A 26,072-nucleotide genomic window follows, 5' to 3' on the forward strand; every position below is an offset into this window, starting at 1 on the left:
CTTTTCCCTCATTGAGGGACTGCAAGTCTCCATCAGCATTTTTGGAGCATGGTCCTGGTGCTGCCTGGCTGAGAGGGAAAAGCTCAGCCTTGACGAGGTTCTTTGCCACAGGGCCAGCTGGAGCTCAAGGAGCAGACAAAACCTCCACCTCTGGTACTGCCCACAGCCTTGCAGATTCAGATGTTCCTATGGTTTGTGCCATCCTGTTTAGCATCTGTTGCACAATCAGAAAGAAGAAATAGAGCTTCAAACATGAAGCATCAACCAAAATCTGACAATCTTGATGCTAGTGCCAGATACAATCGTGCATTGCCACCTATCTTGCAGTATCTGCCGTGTATGCCGTGCAACCACAGACTCACAGGACAGCCTGCACCACCATCTATCTCTAGCATCTGCTGGGTCTGTAACCAGCACACAGCAGCCTGCAGCTAAGCACAGGTGCTTTAGCTTCACTTTTGGCTCTCACAGATCATATGCTGCAGCCCCAGGAGACAGGAACAGTGAAGAGCTGAAGGGCAGCTCTAGGCACCCCAGACGTGGTATTCCTTCACATCTGCTTCAGACCCCTTCAGCTTGCTTACAAACTTACTGAAGGGCTTCCACTGAACCTCAGGGGGGTGTGTGTGCAAGCTGTGTGTCTTCATGGCCGCCCATCTCTTAGCAGAGGTTTTCCTACCTGGCAGTCAGTGCAATGGCTGTGTTCATTCCACAGATTTGAACACATATTAATCAAATGACATTCTTACAGCATGGGTTCCAATTTGTGCTCTACAGCATCAGACCACAAGTGAAAAAAAAATGCATTATTATTTCCCAGATTATTTGTTTTCCTGAAAGCACCACACCTTTTCTGCAGTTACCAGTTTTCACTCATGTTGCCCCAGGATCAATTCTATTCTCACAGAAATGAAGGAAATAAAGAAGGACAAATCTGAAAACACCCCTTGGAAGCAAATTTCAAAATTACTCCATTGTGAAATATATCCTCTTGATGCTGACAAAGTGTAGCCAGTGAATGAGGGAGCTGGCATACAGGCAGAGCTAAGGAGCCAGGAGCCAGGCTGAGGGTACTGGGAATCATCAGGTGCAGCTCTTATCTGCAGGGTGGGCACTGAGCCCTGCCACAAGGAGAAGAGTGTTTGAGCTTTCCTGGCTCATGCCTACAAAAACCTCCAATACTCATGTTCAGTGCAGAAATCTTGACCTGGAGCACTGAGCTTTCCCTAGGTTCCCAGAGGCCAGTGAGAATGCTTCTGCTGGTTTTTAAAAAGTGAAATTGCTTCTAGTACCACTGAATATAACTTCTGGAAAGGTACATTACATTTGGGATTAAGTAAAATCTGAAAAGGCAAGCTGGTTGCAGTTATTCAGATTAAAATTTCCACCATAGCTGATTAAGTATCAGCTCAGCGCACTGCTGCTGGGTCTGAAGACACGAGAAAGAGTGTCAGAAGCAGGCAGTTGTTTTTCATTTTGTGATTACCACAGTCCATTCACATTACTATCATTTTATTTGAAACACAAAAAAACAGATAGCACAACACTATGTTGTGGAGCCAATTAATAAATGAGAAATAAATGGATTCTACCCAAGCTGCCAGGATATGTACAGCCTCTACTTGACAGAAAGTTGGGTTTCTGTGTCAGGTATGTTGGCACTTCAGTAACATCACAGTAAGTAAAGGATCCACTTATCATCACTGGCAATCATAAAGAGACTTTTTCCACCAGATTCCAGTGTCAGCCAGTATGTCACCATTCTGTCAGTTTCTGAAGGCTTACAAATCAAAGAACTGCATCTACACACCCCCTACAAAGGAATCACAGGCAGGTATTGCCTGTGCTGAGATGATGGCTGGACAAAACAAAAGGAGAACTTGCTCAGGATTAGAGCAGAAAGGACTCAAGACTTCAGTATTTGACCTATTAGCACCCAGGCTAATTAGGAGGTGAGACTTCATCAGTCAAGCTCTTTTGAAAGTCCAGTCTATAAGCCTATACTGCTTTTAGCTATCTGGCTGCCATGCAGAAGCCATTTACTCTTTGGTACAGCAGCAGCATCTCAGTGTGCGAGAGCAGCATAGCAGTGCAAGAAAAGCAGAAGTAAGAAGACAAAAGGAAAAGGAACTCAGACGGGAGTAATCAGCACACACATGCACCCTTGCCCCTTTTTTCTTGTTTTGTTTGCTTGTTTGCTTGTCTTGGTTTTTGTTGTTGTTGTCTTTGTTTGTTTGGGGGGTGGCTGTGGTTTGTTTTGTTTTATTTTGTTTTAACAGTTTTGTTTGTGCACCATTTTCCCACTGTCTGTATGGGGCAAGGATGGAAGACTGAAAAACTGAGACATCCTCATTGGTGTGATCATGAAGGAAGGTTCCCATTCTTTTTTAGCAGTATCAGAATCTGAAGACAAGACGACAGGAAAACTGCAAGTTCTTGAGTTCCCAGAAAGTTCCCTGAAGCCATAGCTTGGTCATAAAGCAGTATAAATACAAAAAGCAGAAAGGAACTTCCAGTGAAGGCGTGTGTTGACAACAGATACCAGACCAAAGAAAGTGCATGAAACTCATGTATGACCTTTAAAGAAAAATATTAGTGAGATGACCTCACAGCACAAAAAGAAAGCAATAAAAGGAGGGGAAAAGCCATAAGGAGGCCTACAGAGGTTTGAAACAAAGCATGTACAAGAATGATGTCTGTACATGATGTTCTGTTCCAAACTCAGGTGTAAGCAAGGTTTTAAAGAGTGTTTTCCATTTATTCTGGTCCATGTTTCCCCTTCTTGATTTGTTTCTCCCACCAGCACTGGAAAGTCAAATGTTCCCAGCGCAAGCCGAACAGTTGCTCCCTCCTGTCAGACGCAAGAGATGCTTTAGTGCTACAGACAAGAGGGCTGCATGGCCCTTCTGGGGCAGGGTTCCTCATATTTGTAACAATTTGCCCCAGACCATGACCTTTCCAGAATATTTCCATTTCTTCCTCTTGTGTCTTCTGTCAAACAGAGCTGTATCTAACACTGAAGGAAAGAATATGTTCAGGGGCCACAGGGACCTACTGCAGACATCTATAAAGAAGTAAGTAGCTCATCTCAGAAAGAAAAGAGGGAGAAAAGGGACAGATCTGAAAAGAGACTAGATACCAAGTCTGCTCTCTGATTGTGCTCCGATCCCCTGAGGTTAAGCTCACCAAAGCATCTGGGAGTTATTTCTGCAGAATGACTGTAATGGATGAAGTTACTGGAAGGTATTATTATGGCAAGTGAGTGTGGTGTTGTGAATACACTTAATAATTGGAACCTACAAAAGGTGGAAGCCAAGCCTCCTTCCTCTAATCATATGATCAGAGTTTCCAAGCATTCTTCATCATGATGATAAAATAGACGTCTGTGTCTATTGAAGCACTGACTCCAGCGTAGTAGTTCATGAATTCTTCTGTTGTGACCTGAGAACAAATTAAAATAAGAAAATAAACATTTTCCCCCCAATGCTATGAGTCAAAACCACACACTGAGAATAATACTAAATGAAGCTTAACACCTGCCATTTCATGCCATTGATAGCAAAATGGAATCCAACAAGAAGAATGAAGACATTGAACATTTGCATTAAGTTCACTTCTTTAATAGAAATAAGAACTCTAGTCCTTCATGAACACTTGAATGGAAATGCAACCTGCAGAGTTAAACTAAACGTACCTAGAACTGAAGTTATAACCAGTGGTGCCTAAGAAGAAAAATGTTTTAATGCCCACCCCCCCCCCCTGTTTTTTTTTCCCTGGGGGTGATATATGTTTATTTGCATTAATATTAATAAAAGTAGATGGGGTTTCTAGTGCAATCCAGAGACAACTAGGAGCTTTATATCCATTCATTAGAGAGAATATATAATTACTCTTAAGTAGATCTCACTTAAAGAAGCAAACATTCTTTGAAATACCTATGAGTTTTGAATATCTTTCATGGATATTTTGAGGTTGAAACAGTTTTAAAATGAGATGAGCAGATACAAACAGCACATGTCTTTTATGATGCCTGAACTTTTGAACCATGGAGGTCATTCTTCAAATAAACATCACATGGAAAAATATTTCCTCCTACTGCATTGTGCATTTGAGAGATAAGGCATGAGGATGGGGAGAAGTGAAGAGCATAGGCTGTTCTACCATCGGGAACCAATTACAAACTTTGCTGACCCTGCCTATTTTGGATGCATCCAGCAAGGTCAGGGTGAAGAGGACCTTTCCAGCAGATGCTTAGCCTTGAGGCATTTCTGCTAAAAACATTCAGTTCATACCAGTCTCATTAGTGATCTTTGAGTCAGGCACACAAATCTCACAATCTGTTCCCAGAAGTTGCAGCCTGGTGGGCTATGTCAAAACTGCTGAACAGGAGGGAGGTGTCCCCAGTAACTTTTCTATAAGCTTTAACACTGCAGCATTTATGAGGTGTAAGGCACTGAACTTGTCAAGGATCATTTTGGGGCCTCATGCAATGTGTTCATGTATGACCTCAGCACACAGAACAGGAACATTTTGCTAAATGTCACCACTGATGCAGGGATGAAAGGGGACAGCTCACTTAACTGGAACATCTGAGAATGCCTGAAAATTCAGGTCTGCCAAGTGCAAAGTCATGCCTAAAGGAAATAAAACGATCATAACCTCCCTACAAACTGAGATCCTTCCTGTTGGAAACAAAGCAAGTGGAGGATTTGGGTATAGTAGGCAGCCATCAGTCCGGTACAAGTCAGCAGTGTAGTGCTGCCATGAAAATCCAGAAAAGCACAGTGATAAACATTCCACCATCTGGTTTGCTATTATGAAGGGCCTGGCCTGAGAATATTGCCATGTGAAGAGCAGAGATCCATAATTGCTTTAAGTTGGCTGGACAAGCATAAATTCAAATCAAACTAAGAATGTTTGCTTGGCTTGGAAATGGTTATGAACGCATAGGAAGCCCATCACAGAAGGTGCCCAGACTTTACACAGCCACTGGTGAGTCAAGGAAGAGGTAAAGAAGACCTCCAGCCTGTGGGTCCTCATGGCATATGACAGGTGGCAGCACCCTCTAACTCTACTCTTTGTCCAACTCTACCTTTCCTCCAACTCTATTGTGGGCTGGTTTCCAAATTAAGTGGCTCAGTGCTTGCACACATGGAAGGAGTGCTAACTGTAAAGTACCTCAAATGTTAGGGAACCTGTTTCTCAAAAGGATTCATAGATTCATAGAGTACCGTGTTGGTACTCTACCTGTGGAAGGGACCTCAAGGATCATCTAGTCCAACCCTTCAGGGTAAGAATATCGTTTACACAAGATGGTCCTGATATCTATTCTCCTAAGAAGGGAAAAATTGTCCAGTTTCTGTGGATCTTGAAAATCAGCAATTGCATGGCTTATTCTGAAGACAGAGCAACCTATGAAAATAGGGTATTAAGTCTACATGCCTTTGCACTTCCTTCAGAGCTCCTTAGCCTCCAAATGCATAAGTAAGCTGTGCCAACACTCCTACACAGAGGTTATGCACCTGTTTTACTGTCCCACATAAATGTGATGTGAGTGCACTCTTGGTATCATGATCACTCTCAGATGCTGAGGCAGGAGGTGATTCCATGATGTGATGCTAGGTGTTTAACTTACCTTCCCATCTTTGTCATAAGGTGAATCAAAATTATCCAGAAAAGCCCTGAAAACCTGATCTTCTGTCCAGTCTCCATTCTGGTATTTGGGATGATGCTTTGCATTATACACTCCCCGCAAATCTTCAATCGTTACGACACCATCCCCACTCTTATCTAACTTTCTAAATGCCTGCATGATGATCTCTTTTCTTGCATTTGACATGGGAGGCTGTAAAGAAATATCAACAGAACAATTTTTTTTCTGACACCTACTTGCCCAGTTCCAAATTCAAGTAATTGCTGTCGGCAATAGTAAACTTATTTCAAGGCACTTGGGACAACAAACTGCTAACAGTCTGCAATGCCCATAAGCTGAGGAGAACAGTGTATCACCAACAAAGCAGGGTCACTGAGACATTCAGTATCTCTCTGTATGATAGTAAAGGGACAGTAAAAAATGCCACCTGGAAAACTTTTCTGTTCTACCCATTTAAAAAATTTCTAGCAAGAAATCATTAATTACTCTAAGAACTAATTATTTGTGTTCTTGATTTGGACTTCAGCAGGAAAAAAAGAGAGGCTCAAATCAAAATCAGGCATACTGTGGTTGACTAAAGGAACCCATCACTGGAGTAGTTAATTTTATAAATTGGCAGAGAAGTGTTGGCTCCTGAGTGCTCTCATCCACAGAGGTGTTCTTTAGGGTGATTTTTCACCTTTTGCACATTTAGATGGAAATATGGTATTTTAACTTCTCAAGAGATACTGACTTTTAAAATGGAGCTCTAGACTTTGCTAATCACTAAGGTGGACAGGAGTGCTATTTCATGTTTAGCTAATGGTGAACCAAGGCTTTTGCTCCATTTAATTCAGTAATAACATAAATTCTCAGACTTACTCTCAGTGTGACAAGAAATTCATCAAAATCAATTATTCCATTCCCATCCTTATCGAATACCCGGAAAATGTCTTGTGCTTCTTCCTTGTCTATCATCATAGCATAATCATTTAACCCTTTCACAAACTCTTTGAAATCAAGGGTCCTGCTGTTGTCATCATCCATGATCCGAAAAACCCTGTGAAAAATAAGGGATTAGAGGAAAATTCATAGGAAAACCTGGAGAACGATGCAGTGGTTCAGAACAGTACCAGAGCACAGGGACACCTGACTGAGGTAAGTTTTCCTACTTGTACAGTCTTTGGGGGCGGGGGGGGGGGATGGGGGATGGGAATAGAGAGGCAAAGAGAAAGAAACCACCCAAACAAATTTAAAAAACCACAAACAAACACCAAAAAACCCAACTCCCATACTTACTGACAGCAGAGAGACTTACTTAGTTTGAATGCCTGAATATTAGAGAGTTTAAGTTAAATGACGTGAAGTCTGCCTTAACTAAAGGAGTCTTCCTGTTCATTCGGCACTGAGACACATAGAAGTTTGGCATGTAGATGAAGTTCCAGCTCTTCAACTAGGCCCCCAGTGACTTATAGGACCCAAAAGGGTATACTGCAGCTCCCCTTTCCTAGAGGTGGGGTGACCACGTTTTCAGGATGCCTGCAGGAGTCTAGATGCCTTCCATTAACTATACAGCTCATAGAATATTACACACAAGGGAATCACACCCCAAGGGAAAGCACAAAATCTCCAGTATTGAGATACTTAAGTAAAACATAGAAAATACCAATATCCCCCTTTTCTTCCTGGCCATTGTCTGGGTCTCAAGGAAGCACCTTCCTCTGAGGAATGCATGGTCCTCTGCTCTTCAGTGAGCAGGTCATTCCCATCTCCTAAAAAATATGACCCCCAAGCCCAGGCTCTGTGGCTTGTGACATTTATGCTGAAACCAGAAAACTCAAATTTCAGTCCCTGCTTAGCCCATGAGCCTCTTGCAGCTAAAACTACTAGGCTGAATAATGCATCTGTATTCTTAGACTCACCTGCCAAGTCCTTTGATGCCTGCAGATCCCCTTGCTAAACAACGGAGGCGAAGTCTTTCTACAGGGTCAGTGGTTTTGGCCAGGTCTCTTTTGGCCTGGATTGCCATCTCACGGTCATGCCTAGCTGTGCCTGGCATCTGGAAAACCAAAGAACTCATATGGTGTCAATCACTTTAAAAGGGCAGAGTGCAGAAACCTGCCTTAATACATGAAGCATCCCAGATCCCTCCCTTGCAAGGTCCTTTCAGCTTTCTCATGAGGACTAATTTTGATGCTGTATTTTCTTTTATTCATATCTTTCTATCAGAAGCAGATATTGTCAATGTGGGCCACCAACCCTGAAAGGAGTGGCCAGCCAACAACCTTGTGATTAACCCAGAGGGAAATACAAAAGTGTGGGTAACAATTTTCTGCCTAGAGCATACAAACACAGTGAAAATTGGTGGGTGCAGGCAGAAGAGCAGTGATGTCTCCACAGCCCAAACAGCTCTGACACTGGCGTTTTCCCACAGGCAGAGCTGCGACAGCTGTGCCATTTTAACAAGAGAGCTGCTTGGGACCAGCACCAGGACTGGTGTGCTCAAGCCGAAAGGCACTCCATTTTGGTTTCCTTTTCAGGCTTTTCAGGGTGAGAGGACCTTGGCAGACAGTGAGGACCGGCAGGGTCATCTTCTCAGATGCCTGCTCAGGAGGGTAATGTCAGCCATGGCACATTTAAATGCGGGAGAGCTGAGCCGCACGACTGCCATTGGGCAAGAGAGCCTTCCCGCTCGATTGCAGCCAGCAGCATGTGCCATGGCACATTTTCACCAGAGGGAGGGAGGTGCTGAGTCACTTGGGCTCACTCCTGAATTGCTCTCCATTCAGGTCATGTGGCCAGGGATAGGGATGGTGGCAGCTTGCCACAAAGCTGTTTTCAAAAGATCTGTGTCGACCCAGACTGAGGTCGAACTTAAGCAGGCAGGTGTCCAGGCAACTGGGTGCTGGAGCCTGGCACCTGAAATGGAGGGCAATGGAGATAACACCTGCATTAGATGTGAGCAGCTCAATTATCTGCTTAATATAGTGGCTGACCTGAAGGAAGAAGTTGCTAGACTTAGGGAATGTGAAAGGGAGTTGGATTTGAGGAACCAGGCTCTGGAGGCTCCCCTAGCAGAGGGAGGTGACCGAAGATGCAGCAGGAAATGGATACAGGTCCCTGTTAGGAGAGGCAAGGTAAAACCCTCACAGTTCCTCTCACCTTCCCAGCTGGCAATCACACAGCACTTGCAGGATGGCCAAGGGATCAGACCCAGTCAGCCAACATGGGTTTAGGAAGGGCAGGTCCTGCATGACCAACCTGATCTCCTTCTATGATCAGGTGACTGCCTGGTGGATGTGGGGAAGGTCTGTGGATGTAGTCTGCCTGGGCTTCAGCAAGGCCTTTGACATTGTCCCCCATAGCAAACTCCTGGCCAAACTGTCAGCCCGTGGCTGACACTCTGTGCTGGGTTAGGAACTGGCTGGAGGGCTGAGCCCAGAGAGTGGTGGTGAATGGTGCCACATCCAGCTGGCAGCCAGTCACTAGTGGTGTGCCCCAGGGATCAGTGCTGGGCCCCATCCAATTCAATATCTTTATTGGCAATCTGGATGAGGGGATTGAGTCCATCATCAGTAAATTTGCAGATGAGACGACCTGGGGGCAGGTGTTGATCTGTTAGAGGGTAAGAGAGCTCTGCAGAGGGACCTCAACAGGCGGGACAGATGGGCAGAATCCAACGGCATGAGATTCAACACATCTAAGCGCTGGGTTCTACACATTGGCCACAACAACCCCATGCAGTGTTACAGGCTGGGGTCAGAGTGGCTGGAGAGCAGCCAGGTAGAAATGGACCTGGGGGTACTGGTTGATAGTAGGCTGAACATGAGCCAGCAGTGTGCTCAGGTGGCCAAGAAGACCAATGGCATCCTGGCTGCACCAGGAACAGTGTGGCCAGCAGCAGCAGGGAGGTCATTCTGCCCCTGTACACTGCACTGGTTAGGCCACACTTTGACTTCTGTGTCCAGTTCTGGGCTCCTCAGTTTAGGAAGGATGTTGACTTGTTGGAACGTGTCCAGAGAAGGGCAACAAAGTTGGTGAGGGGTTTGGAACACAAGCCCTATGAGGAGAGGCTGAGGGAGCTGGGGTTGCTTAGCCTGGAGAAGAGAAGGCTCAGGGGTGACCTTATTGCTCTCTACAGCTGCCTGAAGGGAGGTTGTGGACAGGCAGAGGTTGGTCTCTTCTCCCAGGCAACCAGCACCAGAACAAGAGGACACAGTCTCAGGCTAAGCCACGGGAGGTTTAGGCTGGCTGTTAGGAAGAAGTTCTTCATAGAAAGAGTGATTCGCCATTGGAATGGGCTGCCTGGGGAGGTGGTGGAGTCACCATCATTGGAGGTGCTTAAGAAGAGACTGGATGAGGCACTTGGTGCCATGGTTTAGTTGATTAGAAGGTGTTGGGTGATAGGTTGGACTTGATGATCTTGAAGGTCTTTTCCAACCTGGTTAATGCTAGTCTATTCTATTCTCTGACAGTAAAAACTGTCCTGTTTGAGGACCTTTTCCTCGTGTTTGACTTTGTTCCACTGTAGTCCCCATACCCTCAGTAGCAGGAAGGACTACTGAAAGGAACAAGAAAGCAGGTGTAATTAACAAGTTCTGAGCTATTCTATTCTATTCTATTCTATTCTATTCTATTCTATTCTATTCTATTCTATTCTAATTCTGTAGATCAGGGCTTTCTCCCATTACATTGAGCAGTATCAATCACTCCAATACCTGACCTCACCTACAGATGACACCATTAGCAGAACTGTAGAACAAGTTAGTACCTCAAACTTGCAAAGCATTTAGAATCCAGAGTTTCAGGACTCTGCCAATGATCACATAAGACTTACACCTTTCCTCAGAGAGAAACAATGGAATAAAAAGTGAGACTGTGGACTTGCTACACTGCAATAGCATCACCAAGAGCAGCACCTCCAGGCTGGCGGAGGGTTGCTGCTTCTCCCATAGCAATTATTTGTCCCTAGTGCTAAGGGAATCAGGCCCAGCCATGCCCATACTGAATTTTTTGGGGACATGTTGAATCCTGGCCCCTGGGCACATCCTCGGACCAGGACCACCACTGTATATTCTGACTCCTGGGTCTGCAGACCACAAAGGCCCTTAAAATATTTCCCAGTCTTTAAAGCATGATAAGAGCAGGGCACAAGAGTCACAGAAGGGCTGATCTGAGTTACAGCAGAGTTCTTGGCTTGCAGAGAACTAGGTACTCTGCTGAGGGTGTTCTTTGTTGGGGAGATGAAGTAGATCAATTGTTCTGTAAGGCATCATCAGTGAATGTTGCACTTTCAATCTTGTCATTGCATGTGCAGAAGTGTGAATTGAAATGGTCAGAGAAATCTTTTGAGAAACATAGGATTGAACAGTTTCATCTTGTCACAGAATCATAGAACTGTCTGAGTTGAAAGGGACCTCCAAAGGTCATCTATTCCAACCCTCTCTGCAGTGAGCAGGGGCATCCTCAACTGGATCAGGTTGCCCAGAGCCCTCTCAAACCTCACGTTGAATATCTCCAGGAATGGGGCCCCAACCACCTCCCTGCGCAACCTGTTCTAGTGTTCCACTGCCCTCATGGTAAAGAATTTATTCCTAACATCCAATCTAAATCTACTTTTATCTATCATTGCCCCTTGTCCTCTCATTACAGGCCTTTGTAAACAGCCTTTCTCCATCCCTTTTGTGCTGCCTGGGGAGGTGGTGGAGTCACCATCATTGGAGGTGTTTAGGAGGAGACTTGATAGGGTGCTTACTGCCATGATTCAGTTGATTAGATAGTGCTGGATGATAGGTTGGACATGATGATCTTGAAGGTCTCTGCCAACCTGGTACTATTCTCTTCTATTCTCTTCTGTTCTGTTCTATTCTTCAGGTACTGGAAGGTCATTACTACACTTCCGAAGAGCCTTCTCTTCTCCAGGCTGAACAACTCCAGCCCCGTCAGCTTGTCTTCGTAGCAGAGGTGTTCCAATCCCCTACTCCACTCCTGTTTAGAGAGCATTAGCTACAGCAGCTGGCAATGTCACTTGTGCTGACTTTTGTAACCCCTTCAGATAACACCAGGTGGGATTGAAAAAAACAGAAAAATAGCATGCCTGTGTTCCTCCCAAATGGTTTTAGTACTAGCCTATTGTAGAACTCTAGCAGAAAAAGAGCTCACCCAAAATGAGCAAAGTTCTTCTGAGAACTCATTAATGAGTGACCAGAAAGACCTTACAGCTATGTGAAATCAGCAGTCAGAAATGTTTTCTGCAAACAACAACTTGTCCTTAAGGGGAGATGTTTAGCTGGCAAGAATATAAAGTACATTGAGGTTACATAAGCATGGTGCAAATTATATTTTTATTTTATTATTATAGCTTATTTTGTATATATATATGTTTATATATGTGTTTATAAACAATGCCTGCACAGAGTGCATAATGGAAGCACATGCACCCATGCAGTATGCCTCTATACAATGCTATGTGTGTGTATAGATCTATAAACACTGAGATCAACGATACACAATTCATCTTCACTGCATGCTGCAATAACACACAATGTGAGTCCAGTGGAACCATTTCCATTCATACACTGTATGCACCATGTAATCACTGCAGAGAGATTCATGAACAGAGATCAGGGAGGGGTTATTTGATACAATATCTATGATGATCTCCTGAACATCAGTAAAGCCACTGAAACTAGCCAGTTAATAGTTATCTCTGTAGTAAGTTCAGAGGTTGCTTCTGAACCTGCAGGCATATTTGAGAATTCACCATCTCGAGGCCGAGCTGTTCCAGCACAGGATCATTTTCTTTCAAACATTATTTATTTATTTATTTTCACTCTGAATTCTCACCATCATTAATGCTTGGTTACTTTCTTTAGTAGATAAGAGAGCTCCCTATCAAAAATCTGTCCAGATGCAAACACTTGAAGGTCCATTTCAAACCCTCTTTGGCTAAGTAACTAGAAAGAGCTTAGGACTCTTGTTACAAAATGAGTTTCCCAGCACTGGATAATTCTGCTGTTGTTCTTGATTTTTTTTCTGCAGTGTTACTTCTGAAGTGGGACAGAACCCTCTAATAACCCCCCTAATGCCAGAGACAGAAATATTCCAACACCACCCCACCACCACCCCCTGTGGTTAATAACACTAGCAGTAAATATTTTTGTTGCTCTTCGCGAGTCTTTATTCTCTGTAATGTTCAGTAACAAAATCACCAACACCATGTTTTCAAATAAAAACCAGCAATTAAAGTCTGTTTGTGAAGCGATTGCATTTACACACTGTATTAAAGTCCCTTACATAACCTGGCTTCCTGTGCCACACAGCAGTATGCATTTGAGAATGAATACAGAAGAACAGTTAAATATAAGTCCTACTACATGAATTCTGGTCCATAATAACACATTTGCCACTTCCCTGTTTCTGTGAGATGCTGGTTTAAGTGAGAGATAAATCCTTCTGAGGTTTGTGAAAGACTATACTCTATTGTAAGAGAACGTTCTGAATCAGAGCAAGGATGAAGTGATTCACATGTTCTTCCCTCTCATTTTGTTTTTGCCCTTTTTTGGATAGTGACATAATTTTAGTTAAATCAGAATTTGCTGAATATAACAGCTCTCTGTGTAGCTTACAAATGTGCTCTGTATTAACAAAAAGTAAAACCCAAAGAAAACCTCACAACCATAATGTTATACATTTTAAATTGTTGTATCTCTTCCATCACCAGATATGGTGGATGAAAAAGGTGGCCTGGTTAATTTAATTCTGAACACTAGAGAGTTTTGTTTTGCATAGCAGTCTGGGCTGTGAGTACCTTAGGTTCTCAGCATTGTTTGTTTCTATGGGCAATGTTTTGTTGTGCAGGCTAAACAGAAATGGTCACATTTCTTCTTAACAAACACAAAACTTGAAATTTTGGGTAAAGGTTTTGCAGAAGAACCTGAGGCTGTTCAGTAACTAGATCCCTGTACATACCTCTAACCCTGAGGTTTAAACCTGGAAGGACTCAGTTTTAATCTAAGATCAGCACCATTAATTTACATGTTTTCCTTCAGATGAGTCCAAAGCCTCCTATGAAAGCCCTGAAAAGCACCCCAGTGTAGCAGGCAGAATGACCTTCTGGATTACTGTAGGCTTCTGAAGGCCCTGTCCTGGCCAAATACACACACTGCCCCTGAGAAGGTCTGACAGTCTGAGAACAGATTAGTGACCTAAACCAATTTTGTCCATGTTTAGTTTATTTCTGATAATTTCATTACATAGTTAAGAGTACGAAAACTCCCTATTTGGCAACCATCTAAACAATTCCTAAAAATCTGGCTTCCAGTCACATTGACCCCTCTGAAGCAGCCTCCCCTCTGCCTCTCATAGCATTAGTATTATATTATGTATATATTATATTATTCATAGCATTATTTGGCTCCCATCTTCTGGCAGGTGGTGCCTTACTGCTCTTGTTATTTTGCACATATATTTATTAGTATTTGCAAAATACTTTTGGCTGAACTGCAAGCTCAGCTGATCAGAGAAGCTCACTGCAAGCTAGCAAACAAGAGAGAAAATCCTTTACCTGGAAATCTATCCTGCACCCAGGATTTTCACCCAGAACTTGGGAGGTGCCAGGGGGCTGGGATGGTGGTGTACCCCACTTGCCTTCCCACTCCCAGGCTCTCACTGACTCAGGCAGCAAGTGGAGGGGATGCAGGGCTGCAGGCTCACGGCAGAGCTTCCTTGTCCATCTCGTTTTACTTGTTTACACACCCAGCTGCCTTGCCCACCCCTTTTTTGGGAGGCCTGGAGTTTACCAGCTGGTCTCCAAGGTGACGCTGGTGTCTGTGGCTGGGCTAACCTGCAATTACACTGCTTCCCTGGTGACTGCTATTGTGTAGCAAGAATCCTTTTATTTAACCTCTTTTTATATCCAAGTCTTTCTTCTCTCTGTGCACACGGGCTGCAGGGAGACAGTGAAGGACGTCTTCGTGTTGCCCCTCACCGAGATGCTCAGGCATGCCTGCAGGAGGGTGCAGCATTGCTGCGCCAGCATTGGGCATGGCTATGTTTTGATAACATGTTTCTCTCCTCCATAGCTGACTGGGTTAAAAGCACTTGCTGGTTCAGCCTTTACTCAAAACACTATAGGAGACAGTAAGTAAAAGCCTGCTGATTGTGTTTCACAAAAAAACCCCAGGTTGCTGGTGATTGGGTTTTGTTCCTGCTGATTAATTAGTGGTCTGAAGACTGCTGGTGAGAACCTCTGGGTATAGGCTTAGATTGGCTCATCTGCAGCAAGGAAAAAAAACTAAAAATGTTAAACACCTATATGATGAGGAAAAATGCTCTCTGCCTGGACAAATATATTAACAACTCTGCCTGCAGAAGGTCATAAACATGACCAATGACATAGTACACTGCTTGAAGAAGAAATCACCATCTTTATAGACTCCTTAGGGGTAAAAAGTAGCCTGTGTTACACTCCCCAGCCCTCTCTGGCAGGAGCAAGCTGAACAGACAGTATCAGGACTGAGGGCAATAGCAGCTCATCCACAGCAGTGCAAGAATGCATGGGAAATGGGACAGAGAGCCCAGTTCTGCCCATGGATAAAACATCAGCCAAGAATGAGTAGGTGCATTGTTTCCTGGCAAGGGCAGAAAACTATTTTAGGCAATTACAAGAGTAATAACATTTATTTCCTGGTGGGCTGCTTATCTTACATCAACAGGTAAGACTTCCTGGTACTAAACTGTGGCTTGTGCAAGACTTTGTATCTCTCATCTGGCAACCGATTGTACATTAATGCACAAGCAGGAACCAATGCTTACTTAATCGTTCAGTGATTAAAAATATTAACTTTGTGCCAATGTAATATTTTTTTTTTTTTTTTTTTTTTTTTTTGTAAATTGATCTCCAGAAGCCTCCTGAGAATACAGAAGTGATAAGGGGAAGCCAAATATGCCTCAGGTTGCTGGTACAGGAGCAGCCCCTGCTGTCCAACAGTACACACTACAGAGGAAAAAGGGAGACATTGAGTCAGGAGAAGTAATTTTCACTGAACAAAGACTTGATTTTTGAAATTCAGTATGCCACCTAAATAAAGCAATTCTTGAGACACACAGTTTGCATTCACTCTCAGAGAGGTGGATGTAGATCAGATGAACAGCAAGAAAGGGCTGCTGAAAGCAAAAGAACAACTTAACATCTGGATTCTTGTCTGCCATCTGCTGTCTTTCCTGCCCTCTGCCAGGAAGTCCAGGCATACACATACACTCATGAATGTTCAGCCTGCCTTCCACGCACTCCTCAGAAGACTGGATTGTGCCACGTCTGAGAGAGTTAATGAGTTACAAATCTGAACAATCATTAGTGTGCTTTCAGGTGCCTCAAACTGCATCAGGATGAGATTAAGTTTATTTGGCAGTACCTGCTCTTTTGCTGTGCTTAAAGCTGTGAGAAAAGCTCACTGAATTTATTGTATAGGAGACAGAGATTTTACCAGCACCCTGTAAATTTTCCTCCTCATTTTCTATCCATCTCTGAATACATACCTGTTTGATTTTTGATTTTCTTGGGTCTGAATGGCCTGAATTTCTGTTCATTTTGTGTTTTGGTTGAATCTACTACAAAAAAAAAAAAAAAACACAAAACATGAGATCTAACATGCTCTATGCACTCAAGCTAGAGATCTCCTAATGAAAGTTTTTTAAAAGTTCAAATTTCTCATTGAATTTAGGCAGGAGACAAGATATAAGAAATGTATTGTAAGCAGACTTTTCCATTCCAACTAGCTGTCCTAGAACAGATTTAATGTATTACAGTATTGTTGATAAAATGGAACATGGAGAAGAGGAGGCTCAGGGGAGACCTTACTGCTGTGTACAACTACTTAAAGGGTGGTTGTAGCCAGGAGGCAGTTGGTCTCTTCTCCCAGGCACCCAGCACCAGAACAAGAGGGCACAGTCTCAAGCTGCACCAGGGGAAGTTTAGGATTGAGGTGAGGAGAAAGCTCTTCACAGAGAGAGTTGTTAGCCATTGGAATGTGCTGTCCCTGGAAGTGTTCAAGGGGAGATTGAATGTGGCACTTGGCACCATGGTCTAGTAGGCATGAGGTCTTGGGTGATAGGTTGGACTTGATGATCCTGGAGGTCTTTTCCAACCTTGTAGATTCTATGATTCTATGATTCATTATAAGAAATGTCACCAAAAAGATTTTGGGTGTTTTGCCATAGTTAGTTTATAAGTATAAGCATTGCTTCTTAATGTGCTGCCTGTGACCGTTACTGCTGAGAAGTTTGCCAGCAGTGAGAATTAAAGGTATGAACATATTCACTTGTAATTGGCAGGGAAATCAGAACAGTGTTTAATTTTCAATATAACAAAATTAACAGGTCGGGGCAGGGGAAGGCAAGCATAATGTATCAGAACAGTATACACCTGTAGTGGGTTGAAATTTCCCATTACGTTAACTAAGCATGACTGACTCAGTTGGAAGCAAATGGAAGCTGTATTAACAAAGCAAAAAAACTACACTCTACAATTGAATGCAGTTAATATGTACAAAATATACAGTATTTACAATATTATACAGGTATTTACAATCACAAAAATAGCACGGAAATCCCCCTGGTAAAAACAACCAGATAAACTGCTCCACTGCCAACTCCCAAACCTCCCAGACCCCCCTGTGCCGAGAGAGAGAGAGAGAAACTGGGAGAGAGGCAGTGTTAGTCTTATGTCAAGGCCAGCCAGAAGCACTGTCTTCCCAGCAGAACAGCCAGACCAGAGAAGAAAAGAAGGAATGGGAAATGGAAGTGAAATGTGTAAGATGTTTATAGAACACTTCCATACCAGACATTCTGTCCAATGAAATTCACTTAGAACAATCTTTCCTTTTCCTTTTTACACCCAGTAGTGAATTATTTGTATTTTTCTACTTTTCTGCTTGAAATCTGCAGCTTAATTTTAAAGGCAGAGCCTAAAACTGCCACGACACCAAAGAGACCAGTTTTAGAGGACTGGGATTTTCCTGCCGTTAAAATTGAGTATGTTTCACATACACAAAAAAAAGAAACCACCATGTAGCATTGTCAAGGGAAAAGTACTTCCATTTTAAATCAAGCTGTAGTCCAACTAAATTGAACTACCAAACCACATAAAAAACTTTTATAGCCAAAAATACTGTTTCCCTATATGGCTTGTAGTTATCCAGCTGAAGTTAATTGTGCTGATGATTGTTCACTGGAGCACAGAATAGCTGGCATATGCAGACTGTGTCAGTGTTACTGAACACCTTCCAAAGAACATGGTCACATCCAGCCTGCTGGGGGTGGTTCCCAGCCTCACTTATAACAAAGATGCAGCCCAGATTCCCCAGGTGGATCTCACCCCATTGCAGTGACCCTGAGTTCATCCCTTGGTGCTGAGAATCCTTCCAAGCTGGAGAATCACAGAATCATAGAATTGCTAGGCTTGGAAGAGACCACAAGGGTCATCTAGTTCCAGCCCTGCTACCATGGGCAGGGACCCCTCACACTCAGGTTGCCCAGAGTCATATCCAGCCTGCCCTTAAAAACCTCCAGGGATGGGGCTTCCACCACCTCCCTGGGCAACCTGTTCCAGTGTCTCACCACCCTCATGGTAAAGAATTTCTTCCTAATATCCAGTCTGAATCTACCTGTTTCTATTTTTTTTTCCCCATTCCCCCTACTCCTATTACAATACATAGAATACCTAGAATAAACCAGGTTGGAAGAGACCTTCAAGATCATCGCGTCCAACCCATCAACCAATCCAACACCACCTAAACAACTAACCCACGGCACCAAGCACCCCATCAAGTCTCCTCCTGAAAACCTCCAATGACGGTGACTCCACCACCTCCCCAGGCAGCCCATTCCAATGGGCAATCACTCTCTCTGTATAGAACTTCTTCCTAACATCCAACTTAAAACTCCCCTGGCGAAGCCTGAGACTGTGTCCTCTTGTTCTAGTACTGGCTGCCTGGGAGAAGAGACCAACATCCGCTTGCCTACAACTTCCCTTCAGGTAGTTGTAGAGAGCAATAAGGTCACCCCTGAGTCTCCTCTTGTTATCTGATGCCCTAAAAAGTCCCTCACCAGCTTTCTTGTAGGCCCTCTTAAGATACTGGAAGCCCACAATAAGGTCTCCTTGGAGCCTTCTCTTCTCCAGACTGAATAGCCCCAACTACTTCAAATGGTTCTCATAGGAGAGGCGCTCCAGCCCTCTGATCATCACTGTCAGTGTCTGCAGTACCTGCCCAATGGTTTGCTCTGCCTGGCTACGTATCATTGGCATTCCTTACCTTTACACTCAATCTTACCTTACCTTACCTTTCCTTGTTTCCTCACTCTGAAGAAGCACAAGCAAGACTTTTTAATTTATTTTTTTTAAGCATTATGTTTATTGCAGGCAAAGTGTAAAGAACCTAATGCTGTGGGTTTGGGGTTGTTTTGTTTTGTTTTTAAGTTTTCACATTTCTGAAAAAACAAAAATTGCTATGGCTAATGCACTTTGATGATGAAAAGCTGTGCTGGATCATCACACAGGGAGGTAAGGAAGAGCAGGAAAGCAGTCTGGAGCTCCCTGCAATAAAAACCAGAACATTATGTTCTCAGAGAAGAGCAAAGAGGAAGCTAAGACCAGAGGACAAGATTTTAGTTAGCTGCTTCTCACAGAAGGTTCTTTCAAGATGGACATAAAGGACTGGAACAGGCTGGGATAAGAAAAGTGGTCATGAAGTCTCCTCTCTTGGCATAGACACATACCAAGTGGGGAAGTCTTGATCATTTTTTTAATGTCACTCCCAGTCCACTGAAATACAGATTTTCACAGGTATATGGGATAACACAGGTGCAGTTAGGCAGAAGGGAACAAATCAGAATGAAGCAATGTCTGTAGTTGTACAGGAGAAGGCAGAGGCTCTTTCTTCTAGGACATGAGCAAAGCATGGGCTGCAGAAACAGCTGGAGGCTGCAGGGAGGAGAAGCTCTACTGGAGGCCAGTGAGGAGAATTCTTCCCTTGTGAGTCCATGGAGCCTGCCTGCCTGCAGCTATTATTTCAGTCTGTGTGGTACCATTTCTAAAACAATAACAAACAGGATGTATTTTTTGTTGTTGCTGTTGTTTTTCTTTGGAGCATCATCTCCAAATTACCCAGCACTGTCTTGGTTCCTGTCTCCAGAAACTTGCTGGTGGCATGTGAGTCAGATGCTTTTCCCTTCCAGAGCATGCTTGACGTGGCAGCTATGATTCAGCACAGGCCTATCCACCCCAACAGCCACCTTCTCATTCACTCTACTCATCAACACAGTTAGTGATGCCACTGATTCCCTTCTCTCCTCAGTCTGTTCACTTCAGAAGTGAATTTTTCAGTGTGGCTGAGTCTAGTTGGAGGCCTGTGACTAGTGGTGTCTCCCAGGGGTTGGTGCAAGATCCAGCCCTATTCAATGTATTCATCAATCTCTGGATGAACAGATAGAGTGTAACCTCAGCAAGCTTGCTGATGATACAAAACTGGAAGGGGTGGTGAACACATCAGAGGGCTGTGCTGCCATCCAACAAGAACTGGACAGGCTGGAAAACTGGGCAGGGAGAAACTTAATGAAATTCAGTAAGGGCGAGTGTAAAGTACAGCATCTGGGGAAGAGCAAAGTGTCAGTACATGTTGGGGGGTTGACCTGTTGAAGAAGGGGAAAAGGGCCTGGGAGTCTTGGTGGACAATAGGATGACCATGAGACACTAGTGCACCACTGTGGCCAAGAAGGGTTGCATCAAGAAGAGAGTGGCCAGCAGGTTGAAGGACGTTATCCCCACCCCTGCCCAGGTGAGGCAATGTCTAAAATACTGTGTACAGTTCTGGGCTCTCTGGGCCAAGAAGGACAGGTACTTATTGGACAGGATACAGAAAAGGGCTGCAAAGATGATTAGGGGACTAGAACATCTCTTCTGTAAGGAAAGACTGAGAGAATTGGGTCATTTTAGTCTGGAAAAGAGAAGAATGAGGGAGGATCTCATAAATGCTTATGAATACTTAAATGGTGGGTGTCAGGAGAATGGGATCAGTAGCACCTAATGACATAACAAGGGGTAACGGACACAACTTGAACACAGGAAGTTCCATCTAAACATAAGAAGGAACTTGCCTAATTTAAGGGTGATGGAGCACTGGAATAGGCTACAAAGAGAAGTGACAGTCTTCAACTCCTAAGATATTCAAAACCCACATGTATGTGTTCCTGTGTCACCTTTTCAAGGTGAACCTGCTTTGACAAGGGAGTTGGACTCAATGATTTCCAGAGGTGTCTTCCAACCTCTACTGTACTGTGATACTCACAAGGATTAGCTGTTGTCAGAGTCCTCTGCACTTGTTGAGCCCTGAGATGGTTGCCACTCAGGCATATGACCTGCTGTGGCCTCAGAGAAGATCTCATTTCTCTGTCTGTGCAGAGCAGATTTGTGAAGGGATGAGTCAGCAAACTGAAGACACAAGAATAGATACCAAAAGAGATTAATGCCAAGTGCTGACAGTCGGCCTTTCTTAATGCTGCAGTGCCCATAAGCTTCTGGTTTGAGACAACCACCACTTAAGCATTCAACTCCTTCAACTCATTTGTTCAAAGAGGGTCCCCAGCTCCGCCGCAGTTCTGACCTGGTCCCAGAAATAGTAGTGTATATACTTAGAGCCACTTCAGATACAGAGGACTCCAGGTATCTTCATAGAGCTACAAAGGATTTAGCTGAGATCTCCTCGGAGAGGAGCTCAAGGGATGGCAAAAAGCCTGATGGCAACCAAATTACCTTCTTTCTGTCCCTTCTATAGAATTACAGCATCACAAGAAATTGAAAGTGCAAAACCATTTTGTTTTGCTCAGTCCAATCCCTTACTGCCCACAGTGGCCAGCAGCCACCATCTTTGGGGGTATAAGCACTGGGCATACCCCTAGAGTTCCATCCTAGGGTGCTGAGAGCGCTGGCAGATGAACTGGCCAAGCCACTCTCCATCATTTCCACCAGTCCTGGCTCACTGGAGAGGTCCCAGACAACTGGAAACTGGCCAATGTGGTCCCCATCCACAAGAAAGGTTGCGTGGAGGAACCTGGAAACTCCAGGCCAGTCAGCCTGACCTCAGTGCCAGGGAAAGTGATGGAGCAGATCATCTTGGCAGCAATAACTGCGCACCTGAAGGATGGCCAAGGGCTCAGGCCCAGCCAACATGGATTAAGGAAGGGCAGGTCCTGCCTGACCAACCTGATCTCCTTCTGTGATCAGGTGACCCATCTGGTGGATGTGGGGAAGGCTGTGAATGTGGTCTGCCTGGACTTCAGCAAGGCCTTTGACATTGACCCCCACAGCAAACTCCTGGCCAATCTGTCAGCCCCTGGCTTGGACAGCAGCACTCTGTGCTGGGTTAGGAACTGGCTGGAGGGCTGAGCCCAGAGAGTGGCGGTGAATGGTGCCACATCCAGCTGGCAGCCAGTCACTAGTGGTGTCCCCCAGGGATCAGTGCTGGGCCCCATCCTCTTTAACATCTTCACTGATGATCTGGATGAGGAGATTGAGTCAGTCATCAGCAAATTTGTAGATGACACCAAGTTGGGAGCAGATGTTGATCTGTTAGCTGGCAGAAGGGCTCTGCAGAGGGACCTCGACCGACTGGACAGATGGGCAGAGTCTAATGGGATGGCATTTAACAAGTCCAAGTGCCAGGTGCTGCACTTTGGCCACAACAACCCCATGCAGAGCTGGGGTTTGAGTGGCTGGAGAGCTGACAAACAGAGAGGGACCTGGGGGTGCTGATTGACAACCACCTAAACATGAGCCAGCAGTGTGTCCAGGTGGCCAAGAAGGCCAACGGCATTCTGGCCTGCATTAGGAATAGTGTGGCCAGCAGGAGCAGGGAGGTCACTGTGCCCCTGTACTCCGCATTGGTTAGGCCATACCTTGAGTACTGTGTCCAGTTCTGGGCCCCTCATTTTAAGAAGGACATCGAGGCACTTGAACGTGTCCAGAGAAGGGCAACAAGGCTGGTGAGAGGCCTTGAGCACAAGCCCTATGAGGAGAGGCTGAGGGAGCTGGGATTGTTTAGCCTGGAGAAGAGAAGGATCAGGGGAGACCTTATTGCTGTCTACAACTACCTGAAGGGAGGTTGTAGCCAGGAGGGGTTGGTCTCTTCTCCCAGGCAACCAGCACCAGAACAAGAGGACATAGTCTCAAGCTGTGCCAGGGGAAGTTTAGGCTCGAGGTGAGGAGAAAGTTCTTCACTGAGAGAGTCATTCGCCACTGGAATGTGCTGCCCAGGGAGGTGGTAGAGTCACAATCCCTGGAGGTGTTCAAGAGAGGATTGGACGTGGCACTTGGTGCCATGGTCTAGTCATGAGGTCTGTGGCGACAGGTTGGACTCGATGATCTTTGAGGTCTCTTCCAGCCTTAGTGATTCTGTGATTCTGTTTCTCCATATGTCCTCTAGGAATTAGCAATTTCCTATCTTCCTGAGCTGGAAATCTCAGCTGTAGAGCTATTCTCTCTGAGTTTCTTTAGCATCTCTTTGAATCCATTAACATATTTGGTCCTAGTGAAAAATATTGCAGTAACAAGTATCACAAGTGCTAGCTGTCATATCTTGCAGATCACATCTGCTGCAAGCAGCTGTTCAGATAGTCTCATTGATCAATGAGGGCTGGAAGGCAAGAAGTGTCTCTGCCAACAGGCTTGTCAACATCATGAAGAGGGCTTTTAACTCCAGGTTTGCTGGGACTCAGGACCAAAGCCTGAGAAGAAAGAGAAGCATGGCGTGGCCCTAATGCTTTGCACCTGAAAGCAATCAACTCAAGTGCCTCCATAGCAGAGATGCACATGTACAAGAACAGAAAGAATTAAAGTCTAAGCACACTCCTCCCTTACTAGTTTCTTCCTGTTTTGCTAGTGTAGGAGTCAGACTTACAGGTTTGTAATTCCAGGCTAAGCCATCAGATATGGTTTTATGAGGATGCTACTTTTTAGCTGTGGTGGAATTAAATCTGTTTAGCATCTGGTACACTTTGTTAAGTCTCTAAATTTTAGGTCCCCAGGAAAACTTCTCTTAAAATAAGTGCGTGTATTCCCTATCTAAGCATTGGACATATTTAGATGCCTTTGATACTCTTCAGGAAAGCCCAGATGGGTTCAGTGTCCACTTCCCCCCAGAGCTTCCAAGAGGGTGAAGCTCTCATGGACAGTCACAACACTCAGCAGAGAGATGGGGGATCTGCCATTGCAGCCTGTAGTACTAATCTGAGCCCACAGCTCTCACAGGGCATATATATGGGATAAAGATGAAAGTAGATTCCGTCTCTACCATCTCTTCTTCCTATAGTTTGTCTTTCCTATAGTTTTCTCCAGAAGCTGGATTCAGAGTGTTAAATCTTTTCTACAGGCTAAAGAGGTTGACTTTGAGACTTCGGAGAAAAAATAGAAGAGTCAGGATAATCTTTAGAAAATAGATAAAAGCTATGTACATGTTCAAATTTTAATTGTGTTATTATTACTGACACTTTTCCACATGTTGATGCATTTTAACTGAATTATGATTCTTTCTTTTTCTATAACAATGAATATGAACCTCCCTGTAAGAGACTAAATCTTGTCTCTCTTGTAAATCAATAAAGATAAAATCACCTTTGCTCTTCTCAGAGACAACAGCTGCCCAGGGGGTTGCAGTGGAGTCACCCACTGAAATATGCAACATATAAAACACATCCTGGCCCAGAGATGTGCAATGATGTGTGAACAGGGTGGAGGCCACTCTGGTGGCTCTCTGGAATGTGCAACGAAGACAAGGTCATCTCTACTCTATGGTACCCATCAGCTACCCTAGAACAGGGGGCAATGATGAAAAGGCTTCTGGACTGTACAAGAGAACCATCTGGCCTGATAAGCCTTGATGTGTATTAGAGGAGTAAGAGGCAGAAGGGCAAAAGGTGAAGGCCCACTCCCTCAGCATGGGTCAGGGGGAGCTGCGATTAACTGAATAAAAGACACTGAGTTTTAGCAGCTCAGACAGAAAGAAAAACCAAACAAACATCAACATGCAGCCTGGAAGCAGCAGCCTGGGTACCCTCTCTTCACCATGCTCCACCAGCACCCTTCCTCAGAAGGACCATGCTATGCCCTAAAGAACAATTTCTGGAGAAGACAAAAGACATCTTTGAAGACACCACATGCTGGAGGCTGCTCAAAGAAGGACTTGGATCTCTCCCTTCCCTCCTCCAGCTGAGGACAGCACAAGACAAAGACATCCTTCTCTCTCCCTCCTCTCCAAGCCAAAGAAACTTAACTGGGGGCTGGAGGGGGCATTGGTAATATAATTCCTTTCCTGCTCAGAAATTGCATAATCTGGCATTATCTGCAGGAGGAAACCACTATCTTCTGATGGATTAGACCTCACAAGCTTTTGCACAGTCATATGATCCAGATGTCACCAAAGATACATGTTTTGATGATGTCAAGAGAAAAAAACAACCAACCAACAAAACCCCAACAAAAAACTCCAGTGCACAAACCCAAAACAGCTTAGACAGTGACAATTGAAAGTAACAAAACATTTCTGAGAATGGAATATTACAAGAATAATGTGTATCCTAATTAGTCCACTGTGAATATTATGTAAGCTTTATTAACAGTGTGTTTGGTCTACCGCCAGTTGCCTCTGCTAGGGATAGCAGCTACAGTGCTATACATGGTCCATAGCCTGTTACCCACCCCAGCTTCCTTGACCATAAGAGGCTCTGCTGAGAGGTATTTTCCACAGTTCAGCTCTTCCTCTGACACTGCATGGTGTTGCTCCTTACCCCTGCTGCCTAATCTGACACAGCCCTGTCCTGCCATCACCAGTACGGCATGTAGCATCAAGGATGAGGTGGCAACAGACTCCTCAGGAGTGCTTCATCTGCTTTCAGCAATATTTTGACACAAATAACAAGTAAACACTACCTGCACTATCCACCCCAGTGCCTAGTTGACTGTAACAAACCACACCTCCTCTAGCCAAAAGAAATACAGTGGGCTCTGGACCTTTGGAAAATCTGGACCTGCCTACCCTGGGGTCCTGTTCCCTGCCTCCTGCTGGAATGACCCCACCTGCTGTAAAAAAGATGCGGCTGTTGGCTGGAACAGGCAGGCAGCGCAGATTCCCTTGTGCTGCTCAGACAGCGCTGCTCCATGAGTTTTGCCACGTGGGAACTGTGTCTAAGAACACTTCAATTTTGGTGGGTCCCTTTCTCCCTTTGAACCTGTGCCACGTGGTCCACAACTTGGATTATAAACTTGCAGTTCTGGAGCCTGCCACTGAGGAGACCTAGGGACTACCTTCAAGTTCCTACTCTGTTCTCATGAGTAAAATCCAACTCGTTGGCTTTCCCTAGGGTCTTGGCTTGCCTCTGATGTATAAGAGGG

The 26,072-nt window shown here is 44.5% G+C and overlaps 1 protein-coding gene across 1 annotated transcript; it reads right to left on the bottom strand.

Moving 5' to 3' along the window:
* Positions 1-2,723: 2,723 nt before the first annotated feature.
* On the bottom strand, positions 2,724-14,323 carry CAPSL (calcyphosine like). The gene is made up of 5 exons (XM_009903731.2): positions 14,199-14,323; positions 7,555-7,691; positions 6,515-6,692; positions 5,636-5,845; positions 2,724-3,441 (listed from the first exon to the last, which is right to left on the bottom strand). Exons 2-5 carry the CDS (start codon positions 7,689-7,691, stop codon positions 3,340-3,342), a joined length of 627 nt encoding a protein of 208 aa, XP_009902033.1. The 5' UTR covers positions 14,199-14,323; the 3' UTR covers positions 2,724-3,339.
* Positions 14,324-26,072: the final 11,749 nt, after the last annotated feature.

Source organism: Dryobates pubescens, chromosome Z (genome assembly GCF_014839835.1).
Source record: "Dryobates pubescens isolate bDryPub1 chromosome Z, bDryPub1.pri, whole genome shotgun sequence".
NCBI lineage: Eukaryota > Metazoa > Chordata > Aves > Piciformes > Picidae > Dryobates > Dryobates pubescens.